The sequence below is a fragment of the Bos indicus x Bos taurus genome, chromosome 15 (genome assembly GCF_003369695.1).
Source record: "Bos indicus x Bos taurus breed Angus x Brahman F1 hybrid chromosome 15, Bos_hybrid_MaternalHap_v2.0, whole genome shotgun sequence".
Lineage (NCBI taxonomy): Eukaryota > Metazoa > Chordata > Mammalia > Artiodactyla > Bovidae > Bos > Bos indicus x Bos taurus.
In genome coordinates this window covers 42,259,289-42,284,629 of record NC_040090.1, presented here as the reverse complement: position 1 = coordinate 42,284,629, position 25,341 = coordinate 42,259,289, and the positions used below count along the sequence as shown (strand labels likewise).

Sequence of the window (25,341 nt, the reverse complement as noted above, 5' to 3'; positions counted from 1 at the left end):
GCGGGGGAAAGGAGATGTGAAGGGAAATGAGGAGTCTGTTATGATTCCAGACGTGCCATCTATCTGCTGTGGCCCTCCTTTCTGCCCCACCCCAACCCCGGCTCCCGTCAGCTGAGCATCATCCTCACTCAGGTTCTCTTCCTCTGGGGACTGGCCCTACCCCCACTCCTGGATGTGGTGCTGGCACTGGTCTCAGCAGATGCTGGCTCACTCTCAGGACTAGACTGGAGTCTGAATTAGGGGAGGAAGGCACCCCCAGCCAAATGGGCCCATAAAAGATCCTCTGGGCTGGACAACACAGCCAGACCCCAGGGAGTGTCAGGAGTGCTCAGGGCCCCCTTGCCCAAACACTGCTAGGCTGAGGCTCCTTTGCTCCTAGTCCTGGGGCCAGAAGGGTTGTGGTGAGGATGAGAAGTAACTGAGGGGGTCCCTTCCAGTTCCTCTTCCTCTCTTCTCTGTTGCCCTCAAGGCCTCTTGCTTCCACCCTTCTACACACAACCTTTGCTCTTCACTCCTGCTTTCAATCCAGATCTGCCTCCAGGATGGAAACCTGGGGATCCTGCTGACTTGCTGAGGGCTGTGCCCCGTTCAGCCATCCGTTCTCTTATTTACCCTCTACAGCCTGAGCAGCTGCTCCAGTTCTCAAGCTAGGTGTCATCTCTCCCTTGCAGAATGACAACCTCTGTACTTTGGGAGTCAGCACCAGGGTAGCTGAAAAGTCTGGGGCTTTGGAACCAGATATGGGCTTCCCAGAGGGCTCAGTGGTAAAGAACCTGCCTGCCAATCTGCAGGAGATGTGAGTTCAACCCCTGGCTTGGGAAGATCCCCTGGAGAGGGCACAGCAACCCACTCTAGTATTCTTGCCTGGAGAATCCCATGGACAGAGTAGACTGGCAGGCTACAGTCCATGGGGTCGAAAAGAGTTGGGCATAACTGAGCATGTACTTCCTTTGGAATCAGATAGACTCAGGACTGACAACAGCCAGAGCTCAGACAGCCACAGTACTACACACTCTTTCTGTAAATCCACCACTGTAGCCACTGGCTGCCCAAGAACAGAGAAAAATGTCAGCAGCACCAGAGTGCACAGCCCCTGATGGTCTGCTATCTATGTGTCAGGACACAGGAGAAGCCCTGTCCAGGCCAGGACTCTGTCTCCTTTATCTGCCAGGGACAGAGCTGGGAACTCTGCCTCCCAGGATGAACACCAAACTCTCTGGGCCTTGGTTGGGTTTTGGTGATGTTGCGACTTGGAGAACTCAGCTGTCCAATTCAGAGAATGAGAAAGGAACTCAACGAGGGTATACTCTGTGTGGGTACCATGTGTATTTCCTAATTTAATCCTTTCAACAACTTGAAAAGGTAGGTCCTGTTCCCTCCATTTTACAGATGAGAAAACTGAGGCCAAGAGGAGACCAATCCAGCAAGAAAGAGGCAGAGGGAGAATTACAATCTAGTCTGCCAAGGTCCAAAGCTCTCTCGCAGCATCCTGAGGTTAGGAAGCAGGATGGAACTATCCTGGCGAGACCCCCAACTTGCCCTCACTTACTCAGGATACAGGACCTAGGGGCTTCCCAGGTGTCACTAGAGGTAAAGAACCTGCCTACCAATGCAGGAGACGTAAGAGACACGGGTTCGATCCCTGGGTTGGGAAGATCCCCTGGAATAAGGCATGGCAACTCACTCCAGTATTCTTGCCTGAAAAATCCCATGGACAGAGGAGCCTGACAGGCTATAGTCCACGGGGTCACAAAAGAGTCAGACATGACTGAAGCGAGTTAGCAAGCACAGGACCCAACTCTGCAGTTGGCCAGGTCTAGGGACCCACAGAGGCACCTCTCAGTATTTTGAGCTGATCTCTGATGCCCAAGGAGACTTTCCAAGTGTGTCCAGGATTGCCAGGGGCAAATGCAGGGATCTGGGGGCATCTTCACTCTCCCATGGAGAAGGCAATGGCACCCCACTCCAGTACTTTTGCCTAGAAAATCCATGGACAGAGGAGCCTGGTAGGCTGCAGTCCATGGGGTCGCTAAGAGTCGGACACGACTGAGCGACTTCACTTTCACTTTGCTCTTTCATGCATTGGAGAAGGAAATGGCAACCCACTCCAGTATTCTTGCCTGGAGAATCCCAGGGAGGCGGAGCCTGGTGGGCTGCCATCTATGCGGTTGCAGAGAGTCGGACACGACTGAAGCGACTTAGCATTAGCATTAACATCACTCTCCCAAGATCAGAGGCACTGCCAGGGGACTCCTGCTTTCACGGCAGAGACACATCGACTTATTATTTACTAAAAGCAAACCTTCAACATAAGAGGCCAGAAGGCTGACGTGTGTAGTAGGGCTGAGGGGCAGGGGTTCTGGGACCTTCTCTGGCTGCTCTTCACCCACAGGTGTGGTTTTGGTCAAGTCCCTGCCACTGTGTGGGTTTGTCGGATGGGAGTAGGGACACAACTGGCACTTCTCCAGTGGCCTCTCTGTCATCCTCTGAGTTTGCAAAGAACTGAGAGGGATGTGTGTGCAGCCACCCCAAACAATTCCCTCCATCGAATTCTTCATCTAGAGATAGACCAGTGGTATTAATAGCAACCTAATCTCTTTCAAATTCTTTGTGCTGCTAAAATGAAAGCAAAAATTCAAAGCTGGAAGAACAAAAAAAAACCACCCTCCCCTTCTGAGAGTTCTGAGTCACTCCAGAAAGGTCAGTGGAGTCTAGGTTAACCCATTGTTTCCCAGAAGTGCCTCTGGCTCTTCCTCCACCCAGAGATTAACAGAGGGAATGTGAGAGCCACTCAGTAGGCAGGCTGTGCTCCTGGGATACTGTGGTCTCAGAGAGGGGTTTGGGCTCTTCGGGACTGGTCACAAGGCTCAGGGAGAGGCAGCCCAGGGGCCATTGTTAAGAGGTCATGCTTACCAAAAACCCGTAATCCAGTGGACGTGACCCTGCAGGGAGCTGGGGAGTCAGACAGACCTGTGGTTGACTTCCAGCACTGCCGCTCATGGGGGACATGACTTTGGCCAATCTTTGAGCCTCTGTTTACTCATCTGCAAAATGGGACCGATCATGATGTTAATAATAATAGTATATACATTACCGACCTCAAGGGCTGCTGAGAACACCAAAGAGGTTGTAAAGGCCCTTGTGAAATCACGCCTCCTGACAGTGGCCCCCATGCCTGCTGGCACAGAGGCAGCCCCACAGGAAGCCACCCTCCTCCCATGGCTGAGGTGTGCAGGATGGAGGTCTTCTGCCAGTTGTGGGTGGCAGGACTGTGCCTTATGGCCACTCTGTCAGAGAAGCCCCCTCCTGCCCTCTCCCCTCCGCCTGCAGGGTCCTGCAGTGACCATTCTCAGGGGCAGAGTCTGTGCTGCTCACCTAACAAATGTGGGCCTTCCTAGGGTGAAAGATTGGATGAACAAACTAATGGACAGTTGTATAAGTAGAAGATTAAGAATACGAGTGGGTGAACACGTGGACCCACAGACTGATGGATGGGTGAATGGTTCACCCTACACAGTGGGGGTCACAGAACCTCTAACAGTGGGCCCAGTCTTTTGGCCTTATAAGACCCCTGGCCCGACACACTGTTGCTTCTGCTATCTTATCTTATCCCCGCTGGGAATGCACTTCCCATCTCTCCCCTGCAGGCAGTGTGCCCGTGCTGGGTTTGGTGGCTACACTCTAGCAGAACTCCTGATGGAGGAGACCAAGTAGAAGAGGGAACAGATGAGGGGCCTTCGACTCAAACTTGCCTGGGTTATAATCCTTAGCCTGCCACTTATTAGCTGTGCGATCTTGAGCAAGTTGCTGCACCTCTCTGATCCTTAGCTCCTTAACACATAAGATGGAAATAACAAAAAGATAGCATCTGAAATACACCTAACATAGCGTCCAGTACTCAGCAGACAACCTAGACATGTCTAATGAATAAGAAGGAATAAAATTATATTAGTTTGCTTTCTTTAATGAATAGCCAGGGGGAAATTAACATACTTAAATGAGGTTTAGAGAATTTTGATTTTTTTGGTTATGCAATGATTGTATAGTTATTCCCGCAGAGACTTAGATAATTTGCACCAGGTACAAAGGTAGCTAGACCAATCAAGTTGCTTCACTACACTGCACCTCAGTTTTCCTTCCTGTAAAATGGGCCAAGCTACATAGTTAAGCAACATCTGGGGGCTGAAAGAGTCAAAAGAGCTGATGGTTTTTGGCAATGATCCACCTAACCCTTTACTGACCAGGTTGGAGAGGCAGCAAGAAAGGTCCTGAAAACGGGTTAAAGAAGGAGCTGCTCAGAGACCAAACATTACTAAATATTTTTTCCTTTTTTGGGTTGGTGCTCTAGATCACCACTTCCTGGAGATTATATTCTAAACTTGCTGTGATGGATGAGAGGTCCGCGTGCCCACGAGCTCCAACGGAACCCAGATGTCACCCTGAGGGAGGGACTCTGCTTTTACCTTGCTATTTTAAGCAGCGAGTTTATAATAATGGATGGGAGAGAAAGCAACAGGGCAGGAGCAGCGTGGGAATGGCCTGGGTGGGCGGGGCTGCTGGGGCTCCCCCTGGAGAACTTGGGGATCCATCCTGTCAAGCGTGGGACCTCAGCCAGCCTCCACTCTGCTTTATCCTGCAGCAGCTGACACCTCTTGGTGCTTGTCTCAATTTGTTTCTGTTTTACTTTGCTTTCTGACCCAGGGACTGACTGAAGGTCTTTCTTAAGGAGCAGGAGGTAAAGGAAAGGAAGTGGCGATATTTCTGATGCAACTTTGGAATACTGTGGCCCCAAATCCTATGGGATGGGTCCCTCAGGTCTGTGGTTTGCTGTGATTAGGAGGAGTTCAGGATTTCAGGGACTCCTAGGGTTGGAGAAAGCCCCTGAAGTAGGTTAGAAATCCTATGACCCTTGCCCCAGCCTTTGATGAGACTCTCCCAGGAATGGGGAGCTCACTATTTTAAAGAGCAGCCCATTTCATGTTCTGATGGTTCCAACTACTAGAAAGCTTGTCCTTGCCTTGATCTCACTTTTCGGTCACTGGCCATGCATCTGCCCTTCTGCAGCAATAGAACTACCATGGATGGCTTTCAGATATCTGCAAATAGATTTTATTTCTTCCTGTACCAGCTCTTTTCCAGGCTAAAGATCATTAGTTCTTTTTTTTATGACTTTTTTCATGTGGGCCACTTTTAAAGTCTTTATCGAATTTGTTAAAAATATTGCTTCTGGTTTATGTTTTGGTTTTTTGGCCACTAGGCTTGTGGGATCTTAACTCCCCGACCAAGGATCAAACATGCACCCTTTGCATGGAAGGTGAAGTCTGAATCACTGAACCGTCAGAGAAGACCCTTTAATTCTTTAAACACAAATTCTTGTCCTGCTTCCCCTTTTTTGAATATGCCCCGCATTGTCTGAATCTCTTTTAGCATGCAGAGCGCAATGCACTTCATGTAGATTAAGACAAAAGAAATGTGAAACTGTTTACCTCCCCTGTTTTGGAAACTATACCGTTAAGACAGCCTGGAGACCTGCACACACATGGCATATCATTTAAAAATTTTTCTTGGGACATGCAGTCTACTTTGCAGGTAGAACTGGGGTGTGTGGATCTTTTTCTGCTGCCCTCAAACCCTACTACCCTGTACTTAATCCAGCACCACCGTTGTCCCTGGGCTTCCCTGGCGCCTCAGATGGTAAAGAATCCACCTGCAACGTGGGAGACCGGGGTTCGGCCCCTGGGTTGGGAAGATCCACCGAGGAGGGCATAGAGACACACTCCAAAATTCTTGCCTGGGGAACCCCCAAGGACAGAGGAGCCTGGCAGGCTGCATTCCATGGGGTTGCAAAGAATCAGACGCGACTGGGCGACTAAGCACAGCACAGCATTGTTGTCCCTGCTGCTGACACCCAAGTTGGGGTGATGGGAATTCATCACAGAGCTCATCTTTGGGCAAACCTGTTGCTCAATTTACTTATACAGAAACCATTTGGGCTGGGAGGCACAGCATATCCTGGTCCCATAGCTCTTGTTCCCAAAAGTCAGGTTAAATCTGTCCTCTTGGCAATGACCCACCTTCCTGTCTCACCTCCTCCAGCTATTCTGTTCAGAGAAATCCCATCAGCATTTCAGTATTTATGGCTCAGTCTAAATGCCATTTCTAATGTGAAATCTTCCTTAAAACGGTATTCCACTCATCCCAATTTCCCGAGTTAGGGACCCTTTTCTGGGAAAGCATCTCACTTTCAAAGTGTTTACCCTCTTCATCTGGTTTTCTGGCTGTCTCCCCTGCCCCTGCCCCACTGGACTCCATGCTCCTTTGGGGCCAAGACCACATCTTCTTCATCTTCATGGTAGAGTAGATGTGAGTGTTTGTGGTGAAGGAGGTCAGCTCACAGGTCCTCTACTTGAGAGTTCTTGAGCTGACCAGCAGGGGTCAGCCAACTGTTTCAGAGATGAATGGGGTTCCCTGTGCAGTGAAGAGAAGGACAAAAGTCAAGATGGTGGTCACAAGGACTAAAACTCCCAGAGATAAAGTTCTCCAATTCTTAAAATACAGCTCAACATGAATTTCTGGGTATCTGTGATCAGTCGATACCTGTGGTATCGTGATCTGGGTATCTGTGACCACCTTGTCTGCCTCAAGGAAGCTTGGTTTAGAGGTGTGTATTGGTGGGGGGGGCGTCAGTAAGAGCTGTGGCTGATGCCACATCTGAGCCACCCCATAGCTCAGTGACACTAGCACCTTCCTGAGCCCTTTCTTGGGACAGGTGGAACAAGAAGAACTCCTGGTGTTGTGGGCGGTGGCAGGGCCTTCTGGCTCCTTCTCCAGTAGTCTCCAGCAAACAGCACCTTGCATAGGGCCTGGCGCATAGTAGGTACTCAGTAAATGGCAGTGTCTTCCATTTCCCCTCTGTGTCCCGGCAGCTCCTGAGTGGCCTTGGCCAGGGTCTAAGGATGACATCTGCCTCTGGTGGCTTTCATCTGCTGTCTCCCACAGCAGCTCCTTCAAGGAACCCCCGAAGTTGTATAATCAGACTGGTTGTTGGTTCTTCGGGTCCCTGGAGGCATTCCTCACCTTCCAGGGCAGGGGAACCTAAAGGGGTTTAGGGATGAGAAGAGGTCAGGCAGAGGCCCTGGGCTCAAGCCAAGCTTCTGGATTGCAGACCAGCATGTAGGTGGCCTCTGTGAACACCTACTCCATGCTGAGTGAGCTCTCTTTTCATCTTGGGACTATTCTGCATGGGAGGCATTCTTATCTCTGTTCCCTGATGAGGAAACCAAGGCTCAGAGGTGAAGCCAGGCTTCTAGGCTAAGCAGCCAGTGAGGGGCAGAGTGGAGCCTCAAATCCAGATATCCGGTTCCCAGCCTGTGTTCCTTTGACCTTGCTGTCCTGCCTCTCCAGATGGAGACCTGACGTGACTGGTCCCCTTTTCTAAGAGGAATCAGAGGAGCCTGACCCATTGGCTCAGGTTTATTGCCAGATCTTGGTCCTACACCTCTTAACAGCCAGGAAATGTGAAAGTGCAGTTCGTACTTACAAGTAACAGTACTTAGTAGTTAAAAGTAACCCCAACTCAAACTGATTTAAACACTCTGAGACTAAATTCTTTGTGTAACTGGATAATTAAGAAATAGTTCCGGCTGCAGGTGAGCTCTGACCAGGGCTCCAGCTCCGTTTCTCTGCAGATCTCCTGTCTCTGCTCTCCTCTAGGTGTCAAGTTTTCTCCTCAGTCTGGCCTTCCTCATGGAGGCAGAATGGCATCCATAGCACCAGACCTGCACACTCCACCACCCAGAGCAAGAGAGAGCATCGGGGTCCCAGATCACTGCCTCGTGCTCCTTGGCTCAGTCTGGATCTATTGTCTAACCCTGAGCCGATCTCTGCTGAGATGGATGAGATTATGCTGACTGGCGTCAACCCCAACCAGATCTCAAGGCTGCTACCCCATGGGAGAGGGTTCAGTTCAGTTCAGTCACTCAGTCGTGTCCAGCTCTTTGCGACCCCATGGACTGCAGCACGCCAGGCCTTCCTGTCCATCACCAACTCCCAGAGTTCACTCAAACTCATGTCCATTGAGTCTGTGATGCCATCCAACTGTCTCATCCTCTGTCGTCCGCTTCTCCTCCTGCCTTCAGTCTTTCCCAGCATCAGGTCTTTTCCAATGAGTCAGTTCTTCGCATCAGGTGGCCAAAGTATTGGAGTTTCAGCTTCAACATCAGTCCTTCCAATGAATATTCAGGACTGATTTCCTTTACAATTGACTGGTTTGATCTCCTTGCAGTCCAAGGGATTCTTAAGAGTCTTCTCCAACACTGCAGTTCAAAAGCATCAATTCTTCGGTGCTCAGCTTCCTTTATTATTTTTTCAGAAAGCTGAAAGAAAAGGGGAGGGAGGGTTAAGTGTGGCTTTGGGGCAGCAACCCAAGGTTGCTGGGGTTGTGTACTGCACAAGAGATCCACCCTGGCTGAGCCTCCAGAACCATGACTTTAGCAGAGTCCTGGCAGGTCCAGTGAGGGCTGTTCCTCAACTGAGGATCAGAATTGCTGCTAAAGGGCCTGAGGTGAGGCATGGGGCAGGACTCAGGAACCACCATCCCTTCCTCCTCCCGCATCTGACCAAGCAAGGTTGTAAGGTATAGTGGCCTCCAAATCAGGAAGATCTTGATTCAAAAGCTTGGTCTTTGTATGATTTGGGCAAGTGGCTTCCACTCTCCAAATAGTTCTCTTATCTATAAAATGCAAATAGTAATGTCTACAGAGTGAGGATTAAATTAGGTGATGTTTGTAACGTTCCTAGATAATGCCTAACACCCAGTAGCTGCTCAATAAATGGCTGGCAAACACAAGTCTGGCTCCCATTGGAGTATCTTCCATCGGTTATGGCTTCGAGGCGTTCGAGGCACCCTTCTGGGATGGCTGTTTCCTGTACAGCCTAAATTAGATGCAAAATCTCTAAGGTCGCCTCTGACTTTGTAAACAGAGCGAAAGAGCAGGAGGAAATGCAATTCCAAATGCCCTCTGCTCGCCTATTTTAGCCCTTGTTGCTGTAAACTCAAGCAGGCGCTCTCTGCGGTTTGTGGCTCCTGGAAATGGGACCCGGCGTGGGTCAGGGATGGGACTGGATTTGACTTGTCCTTTTGGCGTCTCCTCAGCCTGTGGAGCCCAGGCCTCTTGGAGCATCTTTGGGGCTGACGCAGCGGAGGTTCCGGGCACACGCAGTCACTCCCGCCAGGAGGCTGCCATGCCCCACATTCCCGAGGACGAGGAGCCCCCCGGAGAGCCACAGGCAGCCCAGAGCCCCGCCGGCCAAGTAAGTGCCTCCCTTCCTGCAGCTTGCCTGGCCGGGGCCACGCCAAGTGCCCTGGGCTGAGGCCATAGGGTGTGCCACCAGCCTTTGCAGGCGGCAGGGGGCCCGGGGAAGGTGTGTGGCTTCCACACCAAGGAATACATATACAAAGGTCATTTGAGTTGGCCCCCACATACCCTGAAAGTGGAACCTCCTGGGCTGTGTCTGACTGAGGTCTCCTGGGAAGTCAGACTGCCCTCCTAGGATGGAGAGATACCTGGAGGAGAACCACCAGCATGGAGGGCCTTGTCCTGTCAGGGCTGTGGGCACCAGCATCAGGTCACTTAAACTGAATCCTCTTAAAATGAAGATCAAAGTTTCTTAGTAAATAGTGAAAAAGGGTTTCAGTAAGATTTTATTATAAAAAAGGCAATGATGAAACTAGATTGAAAGGTTTCATTGAGGTTTAACTGTACAAATGATATTGTGAAGATAAACTTTTAACCGTACATATTACAAAATATAGCTTATATGCTAATTTTTAGAAGGAACAGAGAATTAATCAAGTATGTTGATTTTTGTATTACATATTTTCTATGCCAGTGAAGCGATCTGTTCACATGATGTCACAACCTTTACATTTTACTTTATAGCACGTTCATTAAGAGATTCTGCTTGTTTAATATTGAAGGGCTTCATTCCTTTTCCTAAGGACCTCTTTCGATCCCTCAATATTCCCTCATGAAGAACCTATCTTTCCATCATCCTCATAATTTTGAATTCATCTGTTAACTGGTCCAGCTCCATGAGCTCCTCATTGATCTAAGATCTTGTATGTGAAGGTCTCCGACGTGGTCTTTTGAACTTGATGAACTTTGCAGTTGGTTTGCACTGAACTTATCCATCCTGTTGTATCTGACAGTTCTCCAAATGTCCCTGAGACTGAGGGAGAGATACTTGTTAAGTAAGGGAAGGATATATGAGCTGGCATTAATTTGATACGTTTGAAAAGTGGGCAGATTCTTAGTGAATAGTTTCATGTTATAATGACATTTGTTTTCTTTTCACATCGTAACTGTGGGAACTAAGATAATAAAAAGAACAGATAATTAGAAAAGAACAGCCTCTTGTATCCCCACATCCCAAGCTCTTAGGATTGAGATGCTGTAGGACTTGGCAGCCTTGGAGAGCCCTTGAATTTCTCAATGACAGTAAGCCAAGCCCCCATGCCCTTGGCCGTAGGCACCAGCTCAGGGCTTAACTGAGCCCCACTCCCAGGAGTGTCCTGGGCTATGGTGGGTGCTGCGGTCCAGCTCCTTTCAGTGGCTCCACACTGTTCCTCCACTCCTCTGCAGGTGACATCTAGCCTTCCCCAAACTGTGTGCTCTGTTGTTGCCCTTTTCCTGCTGCTGCTCCTAATCACGTGTGGACAATTCCCCCAAAGTGTTACCAACAGTGACTGTAAGGTTTACCCAACAAAAAGTTTGCTAATCTACTGAAATCTCGGAGTTTAAAGAAGGGAAGTACAACACAAAGTGAAACACTTGTGTGTGTGTGCTCAGTCATGTCCGACTCTTCTGTGACCCTGGACTGTAGCCTACCAGGCTCCTCTGTCCATGGAATTTTCCAGGCAAGAATACTGGAGCAGGTTGCCATTTCCTCCTCCAGGGGCTCTTCCTGACCCAGGGATCGAACTCTTATTATCTGCATCTCTTTCATTGGCAGGCGGATTCTTTACCACTGAGCCACCTAGGTAGCTAGACTAAAACACATCTGGATTCCAATCTGCTCCCAATCCTCAGGTCATTCCCTTTCCCAGATTCTAGTCCCTTAGCATCTCCACCCCTCAGTCCTGGATCACTTCTTGCTGTGGTCATCCCTGACCCTGTCCACTTTACTCACAATGATAGTGCCCTTAAGACAGGTTCTGATGCAAAATCTAGCACCCGAATCCTGGGCAACTCCCCTGAACGGCTGCCATGCCCTGCTCCCCAAGTATTCAAGTGTTCCTAAAAAAATAAATTAATGAAAGATGGGCAGAGACACAGCTCCAACCTCAGAGAAGAGATCCTTTTAACACTGAGTTCAGTTCCTCTTGGTTTCAAACCTCTCTAATTAAAAGACACTTCAAACCTCCACCAAGACGCAAGACCAGATGGCACAAAAGCCTGCTGGCCTTTCTCCCCATCATGGCTTCAAACCACACGTAGGTGTAACTTCACTGGGTCAGAGGTGAGGGTGAATTTCTAGGGATAACTAACAGGGATAGGGTGCCAGGAGCTCACCACACAGCTGAGGGTCAGAGAGCCCCAGCTGAGCAGCAGAAACTCCAGATTCCAGCCTCCACAAACTCACTTTCCCAAACCAGACTTCTACAACAAACACCCTGGGCCCTCAGGATCTCTGAAGATCCTCTATGTGCTCATGGGGAGATAAGAAAATAAGGAGACTGTTTGTGGGCCTCAATAGCCTCTGCAGTGCCAGAGTCTATCAGGAGAAGGACCCATGAGGAACCCAGGTGAGCTGGAGCCAGGATGCCCGGATCCTGTGAGAGGCCCATTAGCGCAGGATTTCAGAACATGGACTCTGGAGTAAGGCCAACCTGGGCTGAAGTCATAGCTCTTCCATATGCTGGTCAAGAGACCTGGTGTTGAGTCTGTTAACTTTTACACACCTCTGGTTCCTCGTCTTTTCCCCAGGGTGAGTGTTAGTGGCTGCCTCTTGGACCCTGTCTGTTCAGCCCAGCCCTTGAGGCCCTGCTTTGGCCTGAGGGACTGTGGAGCTGGGACAGGTTAGACCCCAGGCTGGAGGCCACATCAGATTCATTATCCTTTTATTCTCTGCCCTGACTGACAGGCCCTGGGCCTCCCTGAGTCCTCCAGAAACCCAGAGGCATCCTAAGTAAAGAGCATCTTCCTCTGCAGTGCCCATCAGACAACCCACATGGGGCTTCTCTGACAGCCGCAGCCTCAGGAGACAGTTAGGTCTTGAGAGTTAGACTGGAGCCTTGGGGGCTGGAGCCTGAGTCGCTCAGAGCAGCAGAGGCCAGGAAGACTGGGCTGGAACTCCTGGTGCTGTGTGAATTCCCACTCTGTGAAACAGGCAAAAACAGACCATCCTTCTGAGTTTACGGCTCCCCGGGGTCCGGCCCTACTTCTGGTTCCTCAAGTCCCAGCCCCCACTTGCCATCGCTGACACGAGCACTAGCTGAGGCCGTCTCACACAAAAACACAAAAGATCCTGTTTTTCCTTCTGCACACGCACACATACACACACACACTCATAAGCACATGAACACTCATACACATGCCAGACCTAAACACACTTTCAGACACGCACAGACTTGGACAGATAGACAGAGATATATACTGTTTAAGATCCCAAGCAGAAGCTATAATCAAAATGCACAAAGAATTAAAGCCTCCTGGCGACGCCCTCTGGTAAGGCTGTGTCCTGAGCAGTGTTTCCTGGGTTGGCCTTTGAACAGGGAAGGGCCGGAAGGGATGAGCTGGTAGCCAAGAGGCTCTGGCAGGAACAGAAGTTGTGAGGATACAAGTCTATGGGATCACAGATCAACAGAGCTGGAAGGGATCTCAGGTCACATCTAAGCCCCTTCCTCTAAAGACAGGCAAAATCCTGCCTGGTCTAAGTCACCTGGGAGCTTGTTACCCCTGGATTCCTCTGCCAACCTACACCCGCTGGACCAAAGTCCCTGGGGTGGACCCGTGCGTGGTTGGCAGCTCTGCTTCCTGGTCAGGCTGGAGCCTGCCTCCCCCGACTCCCTCAGTTCTGTCGTCACAGCGGCCTGTTGTGGGTGAAGACCCACAGACGCATGAAGGAGGTTTCTGCGTCTTCCTAGAGCCTCTCTGCCTCCAGTTCCTCCAGGCTTTGATGCCATGGCACATTTCAGAGCCTCCTCCAACCCCTCCCCACACATACCAGCCTCTCTCTGCCTCCCTGTGGGGCACCAGACCTACCCCCAGGCCCTAGAGGCAGTGTAACCAGGACATCAGCCCTTTCCAGGCCTGTGACCAACAGCCGTATTAGCAACTCCACTCACTGGAACTGCATGGCCTCCTCAGAGGGACCTTACAAACCTCAAGTACGGAGACATTCATATTAACTATAAGAGCCCAGTTCTCACTGGATCTCACTCCTATCCCCCTATCCTATCCCCTGGGTTTTGGAAGGCCCCAGGGGCAGGTCAGTGTGAGCTCATAAGCTGACCTCACATCTTTCACATCATCTCTTCCAGCATCACTCTGATCATCATTCTCTAATCACTCCCTTACTGCACTTCTCCATTATCCATAAAGCCAGTAATAACAGCTAACCTTGTGCTACCAGGTACTACGCTTTTCATTGTTGTTCAGATGCTAAGTGTGTCTGACTCCTTGCAACTCCATGGACTGCAGCACACCAACCTTCTCTGTCCTTCATTATCTCCTGGAGTTTGCTCAGATTTATGTCCATTTAGCCGGTGGTGTTATCCAACCATCTCATTCTCTGCCGCCCCCTTCTCTTTTGCCTTCCATCTTTCCCAGCATCAGGGTCTTTTCCAGTGAATCCACTCTTTGTATCAGGTGGCCAAAGTACTGGAACTTCAACTTTAGCATCAGTCTTTCCAAGGAATATTCAGGGTTGATTTCCTTTAGGGTTGACTGGTTTGATCTCCTTGCTGTCCAAGGGACTCTCAAGAGTTTCTCCAGCACCACAATTCAAAAGCACTGATTCCTTGGCACTCAGCCGTCTTTACGGTTCAACTTTCACATCTGTACATGACTACTGGAAAAACCATAGCTTTGACCAAATGGACCTTGTTGGGGTTACTACTCTATTAACTCAGTTAACTTTAAAGCCGCCTTATGAGGTAGGCATCATCAGTTCCGTCTCATAGCTGAGCAAACTGAGGCACAGCATAGTTAAGCACCTTGCTCCAGGGTCACACAGCTTGTAAGTGAAAGGCCCAGGACTTGCACCCAGGCAGCCTGGCCCCCGAGCCCACATTCCTGGTCTATGCCCTGCACTGAGCATTCTCAGCTTTGGCACTGGGGCCTCTGTGGGGGGTGCTAGGACCAAGGGAACGCTGTCCTCTGCTCCCAAAACCACTTGTCAGAGGCAGCCAACCTGGGCCCCGTAGAACTTACCACCTTACAAACCTGAAGCGCCACAGCGTGGTCCCGATAAAACAGCGCGCTTGGGTGTGTCTTGAGCCCTAGAAACCCAGGCCACGGTGCTGTTCCCTCTTCAGGCCACACACACGTGTTCCTCTCAGTCCAGGCCTCCCTGAGCATCTACTTGATCCAATAAGTCCCCTACGTATGCAGGAGTTCTGTTCTGAGAATGCATTTGTAAGTCTAATTTGTTCATAGATCCAACAAAGTTAGCCTAGGTACCCAGCTAACACAATCAGTGTAGACTACTGTGCTGTAATAGGTTTATAATACTTTTCACATCAGTAATACATAAAAAAAGCCCAGAACATAATGAGCTTTTATGCTTTTGGACATCCTGGGCTTGAAATAAAGCTACTGTACTCCTGCACTCCATACAGTGCTGTACAGTAAAGTACACAAAAGCGTAGCTGCTCATAGAGGATGCGTGCACGAGACAAAGTACACTGCCGCTAAGTCGCTTCAGTCGTGTCTGACTCTGTGACCCCATAGACGGCAGCCCACCAGGCTCCCCCGTCCCTGGGACTCTCCAGGCAAGAACACTGGATCGGGTTGCCATTTCTTTCTCCAATGCATGAAAGTGAAAAGTGAAAGGGAAGTCGCTCAGTCGTGTCCGACCCTTAGCATGGACTGCAGCCTACCAGGCTCCTGCATCCATGGGATTTTCCAGGCAAGAGTACTGGAGTGGGGAGCCATTGCCTTCTCCGAACAAAGTACACTAGATGCGTGAAATAACGTGATCTTACGTGCAAATACACGTTCCCATCTTTGAAACTTCACAACTTGAAGGTTCATATGTAGGGGACTTACTGTACTGCACTTTCTGATCCTCTAGACAGAAGCTGATGTTTAACCCTCACATACAGCAGCATCTGGTTGACATGATCATGGGGACACTCAACTAACCAGCAGTATCCTTGCCCCAATTATTACTTAACTGAAAATGAGGTTGGAGTGTTTTTTGGAAAAGCAGCCCTCTGCATCTAGCCCTAACAAGAAAGGATCTGTTTGTGGAGCTCCTAGAACCTCCGACCATGAAGCTGCGGGGTCTCCCCATCTTTTGGCCCAGAATTGGATAGCCTGGTAGCTGCCACTATAACAAACCTGGAACTCTCTCCCTGCTTAGCGTAGTAAGAGACACATCCAGACTCACTACCATCATCCCGCATGGCTGTCCTGTTAGAAGAGCAGAATTCCAAGCAGGGTTCCCCAAGCAGCCAGGGAGCTCCGGAAGGCACAGGAAATGCTTCTGTTTCATAGGAACATGAAACATTCGCCATGTGGCAGAGTGAAGGGGGCCTGCGCTTCATCCCTGAGTGTGACCCTGGGTGGGTTATTCATCATGCCTCAGCTTCCTTATCTATAAGCTGAGCGTTCCAGTAATAGCCGCTCACACCAGCTAACTTTTAAGGCAATTCCAGTCATGTTGCTAGGTTTATGTCTATATTATCTCATTTAGTTTTCACACTGACTCTGTGAGGTCGGTATTACTGCTATTCCTATTTATAGATGAAGAATTTAAGCACAGAAAAGAAAGCAAGGTGCACTGGGCAACACAGCTAAGGGGTTTGATTGTAAGAGCCTAGACCCAAACCTAGGCGACTTGACTCTACCAGGATAATATATAGCCAGTGCTAGGTAAAGTACTCAACTTCACTTAGTATTCAACAAAGTTCTCAGTCTTTCGTGCAGCACAAAATGGTCCATTAAAAAGTTTTCACAGGTATCACTGCTGTTAGTCCTCTAACGCCACTGTGGGGACAGAGATCATCATCCCCAGGAAACTGGAAATCTCAGAGCACATAGGTGTTATAGCTGGATGCAAGGAGAGAAACTAACATGTGAGGCTCCTACTGTGTTCTAGGCTACGCTCTTTACACTCACGATCTCAGATGGCCTTTATAATGGCCTGTAAGTTAGCAATGCCTGTACCCGTTTTATAGATTAGGAAAGTAAGTCTTGGAGAGGTTAAGCCAGTTGTCCAAAGTCATATAATGAAGAAATAACAAGGCCTGAATTTCACTGCCTCATGGCTCGTAGCTGAGAAACAGGCCTAGAATCATGGTTTTTCTTCTTTCTAGTCCAGAAAACACCCCATTGCAATGCAGTGGAGTTTGAGTACACAGGAAAGGGATGGCAGTTCACTGACGTGTGGTAGGTACTCAGCAAATATAGAACTGAGTTTAATTTACTCAATAAATGTTTATTGAATTCATTCGCCAAGCGTTTATTGAGCTCTAACCAACCAAGGCCCCACTCTCAGGGAGTTCACTTCCTTGTGGATTTACAGTTGAATGACAAGTATCTCTGATCTGATTTGCTCTCATGACCTTCTCTGATCAGGAACTGGAGGATCTTTGTTCTATGCCATCCCCAGAAATATCTAGACCTTAACACATATGACTCTGTGAGGTGGATTGCCAGCTTCACTCTCCACTTCGCCTCCCCTTGGCTGTTCGGACCCTGTACTCACTGGTCAGTGGGCTAGGGTTCCATCTATACCCCAGTGGAGGCCCCTGGAGAAATGTGTGCTCTACACTGGTGGGAAAAGTGTTCAGGACTCAAAGAATCAATCCTTTGTCAGGAATGAGATGAAGGCGAAATAGATAATGCATGTTAAATACTTGGAAACTGGTAAGGACTGTGTAGAGTGGGGAGGACCCCCTCCCCAACTAACCCTATGAGAACCCTCTTACTTACTGTGCTGCCTTTGTGACCGACAGTGCTCTAAGCATTTTACATCAACAATTCTAGGAGATCAGTATGGTTATTATTCATTTTACAGATGAGAAACTGAGACAAGGAAGTACACTCTAACCACCAGAAACTGAGGAGTACCTTGAATACTCCACTTGAAGATTTTGAATTCATCCTTATCTCATCCTGCCCTTTGCAGAAACAGGCTCAGTTCAGATCTTCAGTGAAGCATCTTCAAATAAACTGTCAGTAAAGCATTAGAGTCTGATGTATAAGACATTGGAGATATCTACTGGGAACCCCTAAAGTAGACATTATTATTATCTGTTTTTTGTTAAAGAGGTTACATAATTGTCAAAGGCCACATGGTGTGTCATGGCTGAGTGGAGATTCAAACCCATTTCTGCTGAGGTGTTCCCACCACCTTGGCCTCCTTCCCTGGTCCTACCCAGCAGTAAATCCAGTGTCTTGGACACCAGAAACCCCAGGCATGGGAGGTAGGTGCTTGACGCCCCATCCTCTATGGAAGAGAAGCTCAGAAAGGGTCAAGAGGACTGTTCTATCAGGATGGCTTCTAATGGTTTGGGTCAGAGAGTAAGAGCTGTGAGGTTATAGCTGTGCAACTGTCCAGGACAAAGCTGAAAGTGCTTTAGAAATGTTGGTTATTGCAGATGGTCAGGAATGTATATTACAATTATTGGTCCTATTATAAGCAATGGAGTAGCTTGTCTTTTTTTTATATCTCTGAGTACCCTGTCAGGTTGCATTCCTTTAGGGTCAGGGGCTATGTGTGTCTCTCCGACCTTCAGCATAGGCTCTTGCATATGTAAGAGCTTAGGGATGTCTGGTTGTGTGATAGGCTGGGTGCATAATTGGCTGTATGGATGATTAAATGCCTGGACTTAAGGGAGGAGGAGATGGACAGGAAGGAGGAGGAAAGGATGGAAGATAATCATGGATGAATGGCCAACTGGTTGAGTGATACCCTCCTCCCTGACAGAGGAAGGCTAACAGACACTCTATGCACTTTCACACTTCAAAGGCTGATGGCATAAGAATAAAAACTGTGACAAAGAAGTAGGATAATCTGGGGGGTGGGTGACCCCTGACTGGGGCTTTCCTGGTGGCTCAGCCATAAAGAACTTGCCTGCCCATGCAGGAGTTCCCAATCCCTGGGTTGGGAAGATCCCCTGGAGAAGGAAATGGCAACCCACTCCTGAATGCTTGCCTGGGAAATCCCATGGACAGAGGAGACTGGCGGGTTACAGTCTGTGGGGTCGCAAAGAGTCGGACAAGACATAGCAACTAAGCAACGACCCCAGACTGCTAGGAGTAGACCGGACGATGGCCGGAAAGAGGATCTACAGAGGCAGGGCAGGCCGTGAGTGACGGGGAAATCCACACAGCGGGCAACGGGGAACCTTTTGGGAGCCAGAATCTGATCCTCCACGCTTGGCAGGGAGGAGCCCCATGTCCAGCCGAGCTCAGCAGAGGCACTTCTGCTCTCTCCCATGCTCTTAGGACTCATTGCTGGAATAATCATTTTCTCGGAAGTCCCCAGAGAATCCTTTTATCCTGTCACGGGAGTGCTAATCCTCTTTGCGGCCAGGGCCGTCCTCTCCAGAGACAGTCCTTATTTGCCCTTCGGGCTGTGAGAGAGGGGCCTGGGGACACAGCTACAGCAGTGCCCGCCCTCTGTCACTACCCTCACTGCCGCTGTCACCCTTAAAACCAGCCTGGAAAATGGGGATTATTTGCTCCAACTAATGTTTGAGAACAGGAAGCCCAGGGAAGTTAAGTGACTTGCCCGAGGTCCCCGAGCAGTGTAGACCTCCCAACTTCACCACCCCACACTGCCTGCCTGCACAGGCCTCTCCCAGACCCGCTGCCAGGGTCCCAGCGCAGGAGCTAAACTCCCCACTCCTGCCTGGGCTGGGGCTGGTCTGCTGCTCAGAGCTTCCGAGCCAGGGCTCGTCACGTGACATGGGGGAAAGGAAGCTAATATTCCCGTCTGTGACACTGGCCTATATTTATCCCTGCGCCCAGGCAGTTAGGAAACTGTGGTGCATTCTTGGGAATTTATGAGCGAAATAAACATTTAAATGTTTCTATAAGGCTTATTTAAAGAGAACAAAATGTGACCCGCTGGCTTATTAAAGGGCGAGCTTGCTGGGAGATGGCCCAGCTCCCGCAGTGCTCGGCTGACTCCAGGGAAGGGGAACGGATCCCTGGGGAGGCTGGGCCCTGGAAGGTGAGAAGGGTGCCCCTGCTATCTTTCCTCCAGCTGTGTATTCAGCCTGAAGGGCTTCCTGGAGGAAGGGGCTTACTGGGTAGGGTACAGTTTGGAAGAATAAGAGAGGCACGTCAGAGGCTTGCAGGGCACCAGAAATCAGGGAAGGTGAGACCCAAGACCTGGAGACAACTTGTACAGCCAGCGTGTGTGGCAGGAAGGCCAACAGGCCTGATATTTGTCTCTTCCCCAGGGTTATGCAACCCTGGACAGTCTGGTTTTTATTGTTGGTTAAGTGGGAATTGAAATGTGAAAAAAGGAGAAAGAAAAGAAACATATTAATCCCCTATTTCACACTCAGGGCTTTTGCTTTCGTCGTCTTATCTCCCCTGCACGATTCTGTGAGATCAGGAGACATTCTCACCCCATGTTGTTCGTGGGCGTCCTGAGGTTCATCCTCAGAGATGCGGGAAGGATTATGAGAAAACACACAGGAAGTGCCTGGGGCAGGGCCCTGCAGGCAGTAGGTGGGACTAATTGTCACTTCCTTCTATCCATGTTTGTTTCTTTGCTTCTTCTGTAGGTAAGAGTCATCTCTACTTTGTCTGAGAGGCAGGTGGTGAGAGAGGGAGTGGAGCCAGGTGAAGGAGGCCTTTGATGTAGGCTTCCCTGGGAGTGCTTGATTACTTGATTCTGTGGGTGTCCCATGGAAGATATTCCGTGGCTCCATGACCAGAAGTGCAAGGTCCTCCTAACTGAACTCCAAAAGTTCGTATAGATGCAAAACTAAGAACAACAGTCTTCTCCAAACCAAATTCCAAAGTCATTAATTTAGCCCCAGCGGTACCAATAACAGACTATAACATCTGACACTTACTGAGCATTTACTAGCTGCCGGGTGCTCTTCTACAAGCTTACTGTCTGGAGCTGCCACACTTAGCAAATGAAATAGTTATGTTCATGCAATATTTGGGACATGTGTGTTAGTCACTCAGTTGTGTCCGACTCTTTGCTACCCCATGGAATGTAGCCTGCAAATCTCCTTTGTCTATGGGATTCTCCAGGCAAGAATACTGGAGTGGGTTGCCATTCCCTTCTCCAGGGGATCTTCCTGACCCAGAGATCGAACCCTGGTCTCCTGCACTGAAGGCAGAGTCTTTACCTTCAGAGCTCCTTTACACTGAATACTTTAGTGTAAGTATTTGGGACCTACTTACACTAAAAAATTAATTGTTGTTTATTTGAAGCTCAAATGTAACAGGGTGGGCTGCCGTCTATGGGGTCCCACAGAGTCAGACATGACTGAAGCGACTTAGCAGCATCAGCAGCAGCATCCTGTATTTTATCTGGCAATCCTATTTCTACATCAGTCTGTGGAATTGTAATTATATTGTGAGATAGCTATTTTATAGATGAGGCACAGAGAGGTGAGGTCACTTGCCCAAGGTCACACAACTAATGTGAAAAGCTGTATCGTGAATTAGTGTGGCTCCAGAGCCTGAGTCCTGAAGTCCTGGAGCCAGGAACTTGCCTGGTAGATTCTGTTTGAATGCGCCGCCCAACAAGCTTTCTTGAGGCCCTACCTTCTGTTTTGGCAGCTCAGAGCGGGAGCAAGGATGAGTATTTACACGGCATTAAAACCTGGCAGAATTCACCAGCAGGGCCTCTGGAATCTTCCCACACTCTCTCCTGATTGCTGACTCCCCCGTTAAAGTGAAACCCAGCCAGCACAAGACTAAATGTTCCACAAAAACAGTTTTGCAGAAAATTAGATATTGCCTGGAGCTTTCTGTGAGCTGATTAAGGAGAGAACAATTTGATTTTATTAGTGTATATTTTGTACACTTTGGAAGGAGAGCATGAGGACTTTCCAGGGCATTCCATCAGGGGATTAGAGGATTTCTCCCTGATTGCTTTGTGCCTCCTGGCTTTTAAGCAACTTCAAATTGTGTGTGTGTGTCTTTATTTACTGGAGAAGGCAATGGCACCCCACTCCAGTACTTTTGCCTAGAAAATCCCATGGATGGAGGAGCCTGGTAGGCTGCAGTCCATGGGGTCGCTAGAGTCGGACACAACTGAGCGACTTCACTTTCACTTTTCACTTTCATGCATTGGAGAAGGAAATGGCAACCCACTCCAGTGTTCTTGCCTGGAGAATCCCAGGGACAGGGAAGCCTGGTGGGCTGCCATCTATGGGGTCACACAGAGTCAGACACGACTGAAGCGACTTAGCAGCAGCAGCAGCAGTCTTTATTTACACACTTGGCACTCGCCGCCAGGAGCTCGTTTCTGCCTTTCTGTGTGGGAATCTTTGCCCTTGACCTTCCTCTGGGTGAGGGTACCAGCAACCCTGTGGATGACAATCACCTCTGGATAGTGACTCATATTCATCACTTTCACCAGGAGTCAGGGAAAACTCCACTGGAAAACAGTTCCTCCAGTGCCTTGGAGACCAGTTACCTCACAGCGTCAACCTTGAGGGCACCCAACGGGACTGGACCGGTGAGACCCTACCTAGGATGGGTAGCGGTGAGGAGGAGGCTACTTCTACCTCACTCCCCTCCCACTGTGCTAGCTGGGGGGAGCGGAGTATTTCAGAGGTCCTGGTTCACCTTTGTCTGCGTAGGCCCTAGCACATAGTAGGCATTCAATAAATGTTTGCTGGGTGAATAGACAGAATAAAGTGTAATAATGTGCAAAAGTTTACAGACTGGCCGCTCTCTTAGACTCTAAGACTTTTGAAAACTTTTGTGTCATTCATTAAAAAAAAGGGGGGTAAAACAATCTACACCATGAATGGAGCTAAGCTGGGTTGGGGGGAGGAACAGAGAGAGGGAGAGAGGGAAAGGGGTGGGGGAAGAGTAAGCAAGTTATTTCACCTACTCCATAGTCTATGCTCCAGCTACCCTCATGAATCCTTAGTGCTGTTATGCCTTTTACTAATGCTGTTTCCTTTGCCCAAAACCTCTCCCCTAATATCTTACTTTTAATTAATTAAATTTGTCTGGGTCGGGTCTTAGTTGCAGCACAGGATCTTCACTGAGTCATGTGGTATCTTTCGTTGTGGCACACAGACTCTCTAGTTGTGGCTTGTGGGCTTAGTTCCCCCATGGCATGTAGGATCTTATGTTCCCCAATCAAGGATCAAACCCCCATCCCTTGCATTACAAGGCGGATTCTTAACCACTGGACCACCAGGGAGGTCCCTCCTCTAATATCTTTGTATTGCAAACTCATATTCATCCCTTAGGAGCTAGCTTAAATGTCCCCTCCTCTGGAGAGTCTTCTCCAGCTCCCCTCATAAGAGAGTTTGCTTTGCTTTCCTTTGAGCTTTCAAAGAATGTGGTTCATCCCTTATCACCTTATATGTATTATCAGTATGAATTACTTCTCTGTATCCCTTGCTTGTCTGTGAGCTCATGAGGGTCTTTGTATCTCAAACTGCTTCTGGCTCATGATGCATAACTAAAATGTGTTTGTTGAGCGAGAGAGAAAAGTGATTTGACAGTGGTATGACTGTTTATTTATATATCAGTCTTGTGCTAAGGTACTTTCTCAACATTATTTTTAATCCTCACATCAGCCTTGTGAGTTATCATGGGGCATAGAGAGGTCAAGTAGCTTGCCCGAGGACACACAACTAGTGGATGACGAGCAGAAATTTGAGGGTGTGAGTCTTCCAAAGGAAAAGGAAAAAGGCAATGCTGCTTCCTACTCCTACCCAGCCAGAGTCCTTGTCTGAAGTTTCCTTCCATGTGCTCAGGGATTCTGAGGGCTTCCCCCTGTCTCATCACTACAGCTCCCTCCTGCTGAAAGATCGTGGAACACAGGGATCTGGCGTTCCCTGGCTGGACTCAGAGACTCTTCCCCAGCTCACCTGGCTTCATGTTTGAGGCTAAGGGAGGGAATAGACGCAGATGAAAATGGAAGAGCTGGTTTCACTAAAAGTTGTGGGAATCAAGAAGTCCAGATGACTCTGTATAGTACCCACTTGACAAGAAAGAATAATGTGAAAAGGAGAGAGGGCCTCCTCCCCACCTTGCTAAAAGCCAACTCCTGCATGCCAAGGACTTAAGAACACAGCTCAGCCTGGCTCTGTGAGGGCAGCCCCCAGGCCATGGCTTCATCGAGGCCAGTAGAGGTAAGAGCACTAATCTCCAGGGACTCTAGAAGGACATGACCTCCACAGAAAGTGGCTGTGGGGACCCACTTCTCTGAAGCTCCAGGAAGCTGCACTGATATTGTAGGTGGTGTGACATGCTCAGGAGCATGGGGAGACAGGCCTTTGGTAGGGGGAGTAGGGCATTTGCAGAGGGCTGGAACAGCACACACCAGTGTGGGAGAGCAGGGCAAGGAGAAGGAAAATGATGAAGGGTCATAAAGAGGACCCCCAGAGAGTTTCCCAGATATAACTGGGAACAATTCTGAGGTGGGTACACTGGGACAGCAGGTGGCAGAGAAATCAAAGACATTATTGTTCCTGTTCACTGGTCCTATTTCTATCTCCAGATCCACAGGTTGACATGTATCTTTATGAATTTTGTTGTATATCCTATACAGCATGCTTTTATTTCATTCATTCATTTACTCACTCAACAAGTACTTATTATACATATTTGGAACATACACATTTGTATGTTACATTTGTATACGTAGGGTTTTACCACTCACACAGCCATTAGCAGCATAACAGTATACCATTTTCACTACAGCTGCTCCAATCTGCAGTGTAATAACTTTCATTTTGATGATTAGAAGTTTTGTTCTATTTTGCTTAGTAGTTGCAAACTATCTCAAAAATTTAAGGATTGGCCTGTAACTTTTGTTATTATTTCAGAAATGTTTGTTTATTTATATAAACATTTTCACAAAGATAAAAGTTAAACACCATGTTCCATTACCCCTGGAACAAATCACTTTATTGAAATGTCACATCAGCCACATGGAGGACTGTCACTGGGTGTCAGGAACACATATGTCGCCACCTTTTCTGCTGGCCTGCATCCTTCCCCAAGCAGGCTGCTTGCAGCCTGAGGACTCCACTGTTCTTTTTCTATTAATACATTGTTAGTGAGAAATATGGAGAAGGCAATTGCACCCCACTCCAGTACTCTTGCCTGGAAAGTCCCATGGATGGAGGAGCCTGGTAGGCTGCCGTCTATGGGGTCGCACAGAGTCAGACACGACTGAAGTGCCTTAGCAGCAGCAGCAGCAGCAGTGAGAAATAACCAGGGATTGCTTTGTGGCTTCCTAATCTTAGTGCATAAAAGATAGACCAAGTTAAGCTAGGTGAATGATGGAGAAACTTTTTTTCTTTTTCTTTTTTCTGGATAATCCAAATAAACTTCCTTTGGCCCATTTCAAGAAGGCTCTGGTATCATGACGCTGGAATAAAGGTTCCAGCTCCTGGAAGCTTAACTCCATTTGTGTTCTTGTTCTAAATCACCAGGACCCTGCCACCACAGGAATATCTTGCAGTCCACCCACCATCATCCTGACTGGGGATGCCAGTTCACCAGAAGGAGAAACTGACAAAAACCCGGTCAACAGGTACATCCTCTGTGCCTAATCTATGCAATAAAGGGTACTACTTCCTAGCATGTGGGATTAGACAACTCTTTTTTTTTTTTTTTAAATAAATCTTTTCTTCTTTCTTGATGATTTTATTGATGAAATAAAACCAAACGGTTTTTCGAAATGAGAGAGAGAGCATGGCATTTTTCCATTATCTCCCTTTCCCCCATATTATTTTCTCTCCTGGATTCAGATCTTTGCACTTGGCTAACCTTTAAGAAAAGCACAAGTCATAGCAGGGGAGTTTCCTGTAATATCTGTCCATATACTTGCAAACAGACCTGGAAGATGTGGATTCTTGACTAGTATTCTGCCTGTGTGGCAGATGACCTCGTGGGAGGAATACTGGCTCACAGGCACAGAGATGTCACTGCCTGT

At 48.6% G+C, this 25,341-nt stretch overlaps 1 protein-coding gene across 5 annotated transcripts in view; it reads left to right on the top strand.

Moving 5' to 3' along the window:
• Positions 1-25,341, top strand: part of MRVI1 (murine retrovirus integration site 1 homolog) — a 126,312-nt gene that overhangs the window by 39,669 nt on the left and 61,302 nt on the right. For 4 of the 5 annotated variants that reach the window (XM_027563270.1, XM_027563269.1, XM_027563272.1 and 1 more), the window contains exons 2-3: positions 9,155-9,312; positions 24,839-24,939. In XM_027563270.1, the coding sequence (XP_027419071.1) occupies positions 9,155-9,312; positions 24,839-24,939 (259 nt within the window). Of the gene's footprint in view, positions 1-9,154; positions 9,313-23,188; positions 23,531-24,838; positions 24,940-25,341 lie in introns of all 5 variants that reach the window. The other variant, XM_027563273.1, reaches the window with a different exon arrangement.